Source organism: Crocodylus porosus, unplaced genomic scaffold, assembly GCF_001723895.1.
Source record: "Crocodylus porosus isolate Cpor-Errol unplaced genomic scaffold, CroPor_comp1, whole genome shotgun sequence".
NCBI classification, from domain to species: Eukaryota; Metazoa; Chordata; order Crocodylia; family Crocodylidae; genus Crocodylus; species Crocodylus porosus.
The window spans coordinates 438,264-449,572 of NW_017728936.1; the positions used below are offsets into that span (position 1 = coordinate 438,264).

General features: G+C 49.4%; 1 protein-coding gene and 1 long non-coding RNA gene across 4 annotated transcripts in view; one reads left to right on the top strand and one right to left on the bottom strand.

The window, feature by feature from the left end:
- Nucleotides 1-4,120, top strand: part of LOC109317972 — a 23,315-nt gene extending 19,195 nt beyond the window's left edge. Inside the window, exon 3 of the long non-coding RNA XR_002103155.1 lies at nucleotides 3,807-4,120. This is a non-coding gene — a long non-coding RNA (uncharacterized LOC109317972). The remainder of the gene's footprint in view (nucleotides 1-3,806) is intronic.
- Nucleotides 1-8,205, bottom strand: part of PUS3 (pseudouridylate synthase 3) — a 20,050-nt gene extending 11,845 nt beyond the window's left edge. Inside the window, exon 1 of one of the 3 annotated variants that reach the window (XM_019546938.1) lies at nucleotides 8,195-8,205. Coding sequence is in view for 1 of the 3 variants with exons in the window: in XM_019546937.1 (XP_019402482.1) it covers nucleotides 1,421-1,507 (87 nt within the window). In the remaining 2 variants the exon portion in view is untranslated. Of the gene's footprint in view, nucleotides 1-1,420; nucleotides 1,508-1,909; nucleotides 1,966-8,194 lie in introns of those variants that run through there. The other 2 variants (XM_019546939.1, XM_019546937.1) reach the window with 2 other exon arrangements.
- Between the last annotated feature and the right edge of the window lie 3,104 nt (nucleotides 8,206-11,309).

Consider the following 11,309-nt stretch of genomic DNA (forward strand, 5'->3'; position numbering starts at 1 on the left):
GCAAATTGGATGCTTATCTTGCTGGGATCCTATGACCCCAGCTGACTTCCTGCCCTTTGGGCAGGGGGCTGGACTCGATCTTCTGAGGTCCCTTCCAGCCCTAATGTCTATGAAATCTACAAAATCTTTGCCCCGTACACAGATCAGGGGGCATGTGCTCCTCAGGTCTCTCCCACAGTGCCAGCAGCAGCGGGACCCCCCTGCACTGAGCAAGCTGCCCAGACTCCAAGCATCGCACCACCCACCCTGGGGCCCCGTTCACCCCTGCCTCTGCCCCACTCCCTCCCTCACTGTGGGGGCCCCAATCTGCACCCCCCTCTCATGCCCCTTCTCCTTCCCTGACTTACCTGCTGTGGTGGGCAGTACTTTGCATGCTGTCTGCCTGCAATCCTGGCCACCTGCAGGCTCTGTGTCTGTGCGTGCCCCTCCCCACCCACCGTAGCAGCCCATGCCTAGGCTACCCTGTAGCCCTCCATGCTGCCTCGTGTTTGAGGGGGCTAAGCCTTCCACAACCTATGCTTGCACCCCTTAAAAATCATGGCGTGGGGCAAATTTCACGGCTTCCGTGCAGTCCACAAAATTGCGATTTTCTCAGGGCCCTGCTTATGAGCAAGTCAGCTGTCAAAGGACACTGAGACCAAATCACATCTGCTAAAAAAGCAACCAAGAACCTTACATAATGGGGGAGGGCCTATTTTGACTGAAGTAAACAAGTGCTTGAGAGCTATGAATTTTATTCTCTGAAGCTTCCCAGCGTTGGCCAGGTTTGAGAAGGACACCCCCTTGGTAAAGAAGGAGGTGGAGTTGCTGTAGGCCGCACAAGTCTCATTCTGGGAAGATGCATACAAATATCCCTAATCAGATCTGCCAAATCTCAAGATACAGACCTCCTAATGTTGAAGAGGGTCTTTGGTGCACCTTGGTTTGCAATAAATCAAGATACTTTACTTACCAAGTTAGACATACCTTATTCTGTGATATTAACCCCAAACTCTTTCAGAGTGTCATATTCATATACTTTATACCCTTAGTAATAATTTTGTTGGCCAAATTCTTCCCTTGCAGACACCTCTGCAGCCTCAGGCTTCAGTGTGTAGTGCACAGATGTAACCGATTAGAACATAAAGTCAACATGAAACAATCCTCTTCCTTTAAAACCAAAAAAAAAAAAAAACAAACCACATTCCCTCCTCTTCAAACCTAACCCAGCCCCACTGACACTGAGCACTAAAATGAACCTCCCTCTCTAGCAGGCTGCCCAGTCATCTCAGCTGTCCTTGGCAAGGTGATGTAGTGGACCAACACCACAGAGGCAAGTCATGTCACCACAGCGGGCAGGGAGTGCAGAGCAGGACCTGCTGTGCCATACAGAAACCAAACTGACCCCTGCTTTCAGTAACCAAAAACTCTTTCTACCTACCCCCCAGAACAACAGGCAAACCACAGCCCCCTGGAAATGAAGACATCCCCATACCACCACTGCCACGTGGTGAGGAGCTAGTGTCATGCTTTCAAGCTGCACAGAGGCTGAAAAAACCCTACAAACTAGTGGTTCTCAGCCTTTGCAGACTTCAGGCAGCCCTGGCTGGGCTCAAGGAGTCCTTCACTGGACCAGGACAGCCCTCAGAAACCGCCGACTTCCTTTTCACTCCGGTTTGACTGCTGAACATTACCAGAGCAATTCTCCTCTACTGTCAGGGCTGCAAAGACCCCAACGGGTCGGGATGTTTTTAACGCCCCGGATTCCTCTCCGTCACCTCTGGCCCTGTGGACAGCGGTCTCGCGGCGCTAACTCCGCGTGGGGGTTGCCTCACGGCACCGCGGGCGCGGGGCTCATCGGCAGCCGAGCGGAGGCGCCGCGGCCGCGGGTCCCACGTGCCGCGCGGCCAGCTGCGACCCCCCAACCTACCTGCGCCGGCGGGACTGGGCGGGACAGGACAGCACAGTGCCGGCCGCCAGGAAGTGACGTCGCGTGTCACCGGGAATCGCAGTTCCGGCGCCTGCGCATCGTCCTCGGGCCGCCTCCGGCTGCGGCGTCGCAGCAGTTGACCCGGGAGCGGGCGCCTGTACCTGGCGCCCCGCGCAGCAAGCGGGTCGCCGGGATGCTCCGGCGCTGGCAGCGCGGCCGCGTCCTGCGAGACGAGCCCCGCTCTCCCGGGGATGATCGTGAACAACCTTCAGTAGAGGGGCAGCAAGGCTGGAGGGGTGCGAGCTGCTCGGGCGGGATTTGTGGCCGAGATTCCTGCGCCCTGCGTGAAGCCTTGGTTCCCCAGCCCAGGAGGTGCTGGAATGAACTGCCCCAGCAAAGCTGCCCTTTTCCTAGGCCAGGGGCACCCAGGCGTGGTTTGCTTTGCGGGCACAGCGTGGGAGGGGGCGGTAGGCAGGTTAGTCTGAAGTGGGTCAGAAGGCAGGATAGATGCACTCTTTGCCGACCAAATAAGATGCATCGAGTGGTCACACAAGCTTTCAGCAACCCAGGTTCTTTCACAGCACCACTGGGTGCTGTGAAACAAGGTGCAGAAAGCAGTGCCCGAAGGACAGAAGCAGGAAGAGTGGGGAGCAGGGTACTGCTAGGAGACTAGAGCAAATGAGCAGCAAACCAGTAGGAACAAAGGGGGTCACAAAAAACTAATCCAGGTAACAAGGTAAGAATCCATAGTCCCCATTTTAAGCCATAGTTAGCAGCCCAGTTTGTGGAGGATTTCCTGTTCCAGCTTCCCATTCAGACTGGTTTTTAAATTCCCCTCTCCCCCTTTTGCCTCAGAACGATCTGGGGTGAACAGAGGAGGGTGTAGTGTTTCACACAGGCTTTTGCATCTTTCTGCAGCTGATGTCAAATCAGTGCTCATTCATTCTTACACACAGGGATCACCCTGGGTGTCTAATATAAACAACTGGATTTGTTACAAGAGGGCTGAATTCAGGTTGTACAGGCAGTCTTGACTCCGGACATTTCTGAGCTTACAGGTTCTTGATTTTTAGGATAGTTTTTAAACACTTTTTGGTTAATTTTAAGTGTCCAACCATTTACTTAGTTTGCTTTCTTTCCTATGGTTTGTCTAATTAGCCTTAGTAGGAGTTACAGATCCACTGACAAGATACTAGGCCTCTTAACAGGTCAGACAGAAGCCATGTTGGGTCAAATACCAAGCTTTTTACAGGCTTCTGGTATGCAACTGTGCTCCATGCACAGTATGTACTCCCGTCTTCAAAAAAACAACTGCTAGTTTTAAAAAACCTGGGCTTTGAGTTGGAGCAAAGTTTATTCTTGCTCTGGGCACAATTATTTAAACACTGACTTGCCTGAGAAACTTATTATTTTTCACCTACCAAGTTTCATATAGTTTCTAGGGTTGGAAGGGACCTGACCAGATCATCAAGTCTGACTCCCTGTCCTGGCAGAAACTAGTGCTTTGATCATAATACCCCAGCCAGATAGCCATCCAATCTCCTCTTGAAGACCCAAGGTAGGGGAGAGCACCACCTCTCTTGGGAACCCATTCCAGAGCCTGGCAGCCCTAACAATGAAGTGGTCTGAATAGCATGAAACTATAAAGACTAGCCTTTAGAAAGTCATTAGGTCATCACTGGCCCCTTCCCCTAAATCTACTGACATACGTTCCAAGCCACACCCAGACATCTCTACATGCTCATCCTAAAGCCCATATGCTTCATCTCCGTGTCCCATCACTTTGGGAAGACAAGGCCCTCAGCAGATCAGTCCTTACTTCATTCTAGCTCCATTGCCCACAAGAGACAGTTGAGAGCTCCCATGGGGAGCCCCGAGCACAGGAGGCACTCTTCAGTCATCCCCAGACTCTTCCAGCTTCTTCAGAAGTATTTTTCCTTCATGTCTTTTCCTCTTTGCATTTTTTTCTTATCCCAGGCCTCACAGGGTCATAAGATATCCTTATTCAAGGTAGCCACCTACCAGTACAAATAGATACTCATCCTGAAAGTTCTCTGCAACTGTGGGACCTATTTTCTTTTAGTACTTAATTTTCACAGGGTCCAAGCAGAGTTCTTAAGGATGGCATTTATGGATTCTTTCCTGGGTTCTTGGCTCCGTATCCTTTTCCAGTGCCTTTATGTTAAGCCTATTAACATCTCTCCTATTCCTAATTTTTCCCTATGCAATTTTTTCCCAAGTCCTGTGGTCACATCCTCCTCAGAACAATTCAAGGTTTTAATTCTGGTAAGCCTTAGTTGGCTTTGGATGCTCCCATGCCCTCAGGAACTATTGGGACCTCAGCCTTCCCCCAGTGATCCTAAATGCAGATCACCTGTTAAAACTAAAACCAAAAACTTGAGCACTCTGGCCACCTATATACAAGCATGAAGGCTGTTCCAACATACTAGCATCCCAGCGCATTGGAACAGATTCAGTTAATTGAGTCTGGAGCATGGCAATTGCTGTGCTTCTGTAGCTTCCTATGTCTCATGTATCAGCATCCCCATGCTTAAAAGTACAGCAGGGGCACTCATTGAATGAGCTTTAGTTCAAGTGCTCCCATTACCATTTTTAAGTACAGTGACACTGATGCAGGACATATGGTAGTACTTTAATTAGAGAAGCACTCAGAGCTGCATGAATTAAAGCACCAACCTCCCACCCCCCAGAACATGTGTAAGAGTGCCTTCAGACTACAACAAACCTCTAGTCTCCTAGCTATATATGCCAAAACTCCTATCCAGCCACGGGCCTTAGCCCACTGCTAGCCCTTCACTTGCTGTCTCCAGGCATAGCATTGCCCATTTCTCAGCAAACAGTAACTCACCACAGAGCTCTTTCCTCTTCAGCCTCTAGGGCCAGAGAGTACCTTGGCTGCGGCCCTGGCTTATATTTCTCCCAGGTCCTGCCCTTTTGCCAGCAGGTGACTGGCCACAGGTGCCAAGTAAGGCTCACTAACTAGTGTCCATAGTAGCATAACTGCAGCAAGCCTTGTTTCCCCTGCAGGGCTCCAGCCAAGCAGCTGGCACTGCAGTAGGCTTCCTACTGCTCATATAAGCATTGTTCTACTGCAGATCAACTACCTCTTCAATGAGTTCTCATAGTTCCCGTTTCCCTGGGCCAGCTCTCCTGCCACTTCTCCATCACAGTTGCCCCCAACCTGAGGCTCTCCCTGGCCTCTTTCTCCCTTAAAAAAGGCTTTCTGTTACACACACCCCATGTTACAAACCCATGTGTGCAGCCCTCATCATCTTCCTGAACCAACGGAAGTCAGCACAGGTCATCAGATCTCAGACCTGGCAGCTGCCATGTAGCAGGTGGTTTCCTTCCCAACCCAGGCTGTGGTCCTATTTCAACTTACAGGAGGACTTCCTTCTGTAACCATAAGTTGTGGCTTCCTCCTTTCCCATATCCTACTACCCCACATGGACTTAGGAGCTAGAGCTTCTGTACTCTGGGAGGTCTCCCAAATGCTTTACCTTCACCAGCTTCCTTTCATATCTAAAGGCTTCCCTGCAAGCTTCCACTGAGTTTGAGTCCTTAGTGTTTCTCAAGCACTGTCCTCATTTCTGAATTCCACCTTTGCACAGCCATTGGGCCCTCCTCCAGCCTCTTTGTATATTTTTACATAAGTAACCCCTCCAACTTTATCCGTGAACAGTCTCTCAATAGTCAACCAGTCTGTTCTCTGGCAGGTTACTTATAAATATCTTGCCCTTTCTCTCAGTCTTTTCTCCAGTATCCTGCCCCATTTACTATTGAAAAGAGTAGACATTCCCTCTTCTCACTTCAGACTGAGCTTGCCTGGCTTTGTGGACTTCCCAGTTCCGTCTCTCAGGTTTTTTCTTCTGGCACCAACAGAGCAACTCTCACTCTGGCTTTCCTTGAATTTCTGCCACTCCTTCCTATTCTAATTACTCTTGGAATAGCCCCATCTTTGCCTTGTCATGTCATCTGCAACAGCAACTGATGCTGGCTTTTCTTTTTATTCAGGGTCCTGGTGTTGTCCCTATGGGTGCTGTTTCTCCAGCCTGCTCTTTTAAACCTGCAATCACTGTTGCCCCCTCTGATATCTGTAGCAGCATTCCCTGTGGGTGCATCTTTAGTGTGGATCCCCCTCCTTCATAGCCTTTTAATGCATATACCCCACAACTGCCACCTCAGCATCTTTGCCTTCATCCCCCTTCTCACCCAGTATAGGTACCTTTTTCCTTCTTCTGTTCAGGGTGGATCACCACGTGGGTGCAGTTTGGGGAAGGATGAATATTGCTTCTGTCTGGTTTCTTGGTTTGGTCTTCTTTCTGCCAGGCCTCTCTTTCCTGAGCCCTTCCCAGCCCGGCCTCTAATTGCCACACTCACCTTTTCACCACCACCATCTTTGTCTTGTACTAGCTGGTGAGCTATGCCAGCTCCCTACTCAGTCCTTAAGTCTTTTTATTGGCTGTCCTGTCTAGTTCTGTCAACTTTTGGTCGAGGTGTCCAATCCTTGGCCCGTCTCTCACCTGCCATTCAGTCTGTGCCCCATGCTGTCTCAGCTCCTGACCTGTGTCCTGGCAGTCCTTGGGTCCCTTCGGTCTGTAAAGTTCCTGCTTTCACAGGCTCTAGCTGTGCCTGGAATTGTTAACAGTTGCCTCAGTGCCACCACTTCCAGTAGATCGTTTTGGCGTTCAGTGCCAGTCATCTCTATGTGCTCTGTTAGTTGTGCTTCCAGCAGAGTCGTGAGCTCTCTCAGCCTATCTGTGTTCTTAACTCTCAAGCTCTCCAGTGCTTCTTGCAAAGAATGTACTAAGCTGCTGTTCTGACTCGTCCTTGGCTTTGACTGCAGTAAGCTGCCCTGCTTCACATGCTTCCTCAGCTATAGTCAGGACTGCCCTTGTTTTCTGGTTCTCTACACAAAGGTCATTGTTCTGGGTCTTTTGGTGTTCAGCTGTTAGTTTCCTGGCTTATTTTTCCAGCAAGGAGACTAGGTCTGCTTTTTCTTGAAGTCTTCATTGCAGCTGTCTCACCTCATCTCTATTAGCTGCCTGCACATTTTCATTTCTTTCTGCCTCCTTCATCTGTCCTGCTTCCAGGAGGTCTCCCCTGGCTTTAAGTTGCACTGTGAGCTGTCAGTTCTCAGCTTCAGCCTCCCACAGCTTTCTTTTCAGTGCTTCATTCTCCTCAGACTTGCATTTTGCTTCTGCTTCTGTGGCAACAGCTTACCCTGAAGTTTAACAAGGTCTTGTTGCTGGATTCAGTGCCACTCTTTGACTGTGGCTAGGTTCTCTGCAAATCCCATGTGTTGCTCTCTAATGGTGGTCTGGTTCTTGCCATATTTCTGTCATAGTGTTTGCATGCAGTGGCGATGCATAGGGGGTGCACGGGGGTGCCTATGCACCCCCTGAGAGTGCTGGTACACCCCCTGACAGGCCACACTCCCTGCTTAGGTAATGGGCAGAGGGGGCCAGCAGGAGCTCTGGTGCCCCTCCTGCGAGTGCTGGCCAGTGAGTAAGATCGGCCACAGGGGTACCCCTCCCCCCCAGTTGGTGAGATTGGCCATTGGGGACCCCCCAGTCACTGACTGGTCACTGGGGGGGGGCACGTACCCCCGAGTAAGGTAGCACCAGTTGCCCATGTTTGCATGAGATCTCCTAGCTGGAAGCACTTATTCTGCCAGATCCTTCTGGAGGTCCTCTTTTTATTTGCTGCTCTTTCATGAGATATGCATGGCTTGGTGCCTCGGCTCTCTTGGCTACGTCCTCCTCAGCTATTCAGGAGGCCATGACAGTGACCTCTTTCTGAAGCATCCATGGCTTCTCCCGCTTCTTGTTTTTTTCAGAATCTGTCCTAGCAAGGCACTCAATTTCCTTATTCTTTTCAGCCTCAGCTGCAATCAGGCACCTAACTTCCTTTATTCACCCTTCCTTTCTCCCTTGCTAAAAGTGTTGCTTCAAAGAAGCTTCTTCTGCTGCCTATTTATGTTGGCACCTCTCCACTTCAGTCTCCCACTGTAATTAATCTGCTGTATCTCCCGTCTCGTGATCATAGCTATAAGGTCAATATTTGGCATTTCAGCCCCCTGTGGTGTCTGCTTCAGCTGTGATTGCCCCACAGTCCAAGCTGTTGGGTCCAGGTATGCAGTTCTTGGTTCCTTTTCCTTGACTCCCCCCAACCTCAATGCTGGGTTAAGAGTTTCTGTACCCTTTCCTACCCTTGCTTGGCCCAAGGGCCCTCCTTTCTCTAACAGGAGAGACTCCTCCTCACACACAGCCTTCGCTGTCAGTGCATCCTAATAAAGACAAGCATTTGAAGACTACTATCATGTCCCCTCTTAAGTGCCTTTTCCACAAACTAAACATGCCTAGCTCCTTCAGCCTCTTTTCATATGACTTGCCTTGGTCACTTTAGTTGCCTGCTTCTGGACCATCACTAACTTCTCTCTGTCCTTTTTTAAAATGTGGAGCACAGAATTGCACACACTACTCCAGATGAGGCCTAACCCATGCTGATTAGAGAGGCAAGATCACCTCCTGTGTCTCACACCTCTAAAGCGTATATCGATGCAGCCCAAAACTGCATTCGCTGTTCATGTGGCTTTATCATACTGCTGATATTGAGACTGTGATCTACCAAGACTCACAAGTCCTTTTTCACAGAGCTGTCATCCAGCAAGGTGTTCCCCATTTTATATTTGGTTTAATTATTCCTCCCTTCCCTGTATTTGTCTGCATTGAACTTCATCCTGTTAACTTTCCAGTCTGTCAAGATCCTTCTGAATTGTGCTCACATCCTCCAACATGTTTGCAGTCCTCCCCAGTTTTGTGTCATCTGCAAACTTGCTCAAGAAGCTTTCTATCCCAGCATCCAAATTGTTAATAATTACCTGTTGTTTGCAGCTATTGAGCCAGTTATCTATCCACCTTAAAATAGTTTTATCTAACCCATTTGAGAAGGTTGTGTGGGACCTTTTCAAAAGCTTTACTGAATACAGTATATCCACAGAATTCCTTTCATTTACCCAAGTAGTTACTTTGTCAAAGGAGGAGATCAGGTTTGTTTGACATCATATGTTTTTCATAAATCCACACTGGCTGCTTGTAATTAGTCTTTCCTCCTCCACATGCTTGCAAATAGCCTTCCTTAGGATATTCATAGTGGATATGCCCCACTTCTTTTTCTTAGGATAGCTCTGTGTGGATGCTTTATGTAGACTACTGGGCTCCAAATAGGCTCATCATCCTGAGTCAATTCCCACTGCCTTATATTATGGAGTTATTTCAGACTCTGGCTGGCCTGGATTTATACTAGTTTGGACATATCCCTTATATTACCAGTATTTGATTTGTGCCCACAAACATGATGAATAGAAAACTGTCATGGCCACTTTGTGTATCCTGTTAACTTTAAATTTATGTTCTGCCTTTCAGCACACCTGCTACATTTCATTACATAAGTAGCTGTAAGGATGTATTAGGTCTACATGTAGCATTGTACCTGGAGGACACTTGCTTTCTTGGAGAATGGGAGCTGTGTTGTCAACATTTCTGTCCTATTCTTGAACATTTCTGTCAGAATAATCGTCATGCAAAACTGGAGAAATGTGAGTTTGATCAGACTTTGGTGAAGTTCCTGAGCTATATAATCTCTTACACTGGAGTGAGGATGGAACACCACAGACAGGTGCCTAGATGGACAGATGACAGATAACTTCCATGCATTCCCTTTAAGGAAGTGTGAGGGATCCAATACTTCCTTTAGTTTGCGGATTTTTATTTTTAACACAGACTTCTTCCAAGTAACCACACTCAAGAAGGGTCTCTTTGCTGCAGCCTCAGGGAATTTAACCTATCCTCACACTGCAGCTTTTTCCCTATGAAAGTCTCATCACCGGTGGTATCATATCCCTTATTAAACAGGACCTGAAGTAATGATTACTGAGCAGAACGTGATCTTTGCATTATTATTACTATTGGGCTGGAGCCACTGATGCAAGATACTGGAGTGTTTAAAAAATATTTGTTGCCTATTTTCAGAAAACAAAAACACAGTATTTTGAAAAAGTGAAAACAATGAATGGTTCTTAGTAACAGCAGAACAAGGCCCATGAACCAGCAGTACAGTGCAAGCAGGAGGCAGGCAGACTAGGAAAGACACTGCTAGCAAGCAGACAAGCCATATGTTCCTTGGTGTCCTGGAAGTAGTCTCTCCATAGAGAGGGAAGGCTATACTCTTTTAAGTTGTTGACATGGAAGGAGCCTAACTGTATTTGCTGCAATGTTTTTTTTCTCTGTTTGCACCTCTTAATAGAGAAATAGAAACTGCTGCTTGGGTCTGGCTGTTGGGCTGCAGGCTGTGTGATCACCTGCATGTCTTTGATTGCATCTGCATACAGCAACTATGTACCTATGTAGCCACCATATGCAGGGACCTATGCTGTCTTCTGACTGTACAAAGCCATATTATAACTCATTTTTAACATTCTGATATAACAAAGGGCTTAATGTGTGTGTGTCCATAACACTTTTGCCCAAGTGCATATGTGCCACTGAATAGGGTTACCATACATCTGGGTTTTCCTGGACATGTCCTCTTTATGAGCCCTCTGATCACCCATCTGGGCGGGTTTTTTTAAATCTGACCAAATGTCCGGGATTTTCCTTTGCTCCACTAGTGGAAGCAGGGAAGGTGATCAGAGGCAGCAGGAAGCACAGACATACCTGCCTGCAGCTGTAGAGGCACAGACAGACCCATGCAGTGCTCCCTGCTGCCTCTGAATACCCTCCCCCTGCTCCCACCCCCAGAGCAAAGGAAAAACCCAGACATTTGGTCAGAGCGGGGGTTCAGCTGTGACAAGGCACGAGGGTGGGGTTGCCTGTTCTCCAGTAGGGAGAGGGGGCAGGTGGGGGCCTTCGAGGGCAGCAGGGAACTCTGTGGCCGGGTGGGCAGCACAGGATGGTGCTTGTGCTCGCAGGGACGGAGCGGCCGGGGGATGCTGGAGGGGGAAAGAAGGAGATGGAGGGAGCCATGACCAGGCTGCCTGGTTTGGTGCAGCAGCCTCATCCCAAAGCAAGAGGTGCCACAAACCTGCCCTCCTCTTCCTTCCAGCCCAAGCTGGGGCCGGACACACTCTGCTGCCACCTGCATGAATTGGAGCTGCTGCCAGCAGGGCTGGGGGGCTGCGGCTTGGCAGTGTGGGGGCGGGGGACTGTGGGTCATCGGAGGTGCAGGGGGTGGGCTCTGGAGTGAGGGGCACCAGCATGGCCCAGCGGGGGCAGGGTACTACAGCTGGGTGAGTGAGGGGCACTGGCATGGCGGGGGTCAGTGGCTCAGACCGGGCAGGGGCAGGGCACTGGCATGTCACTGCCCCCCCAGCATATTC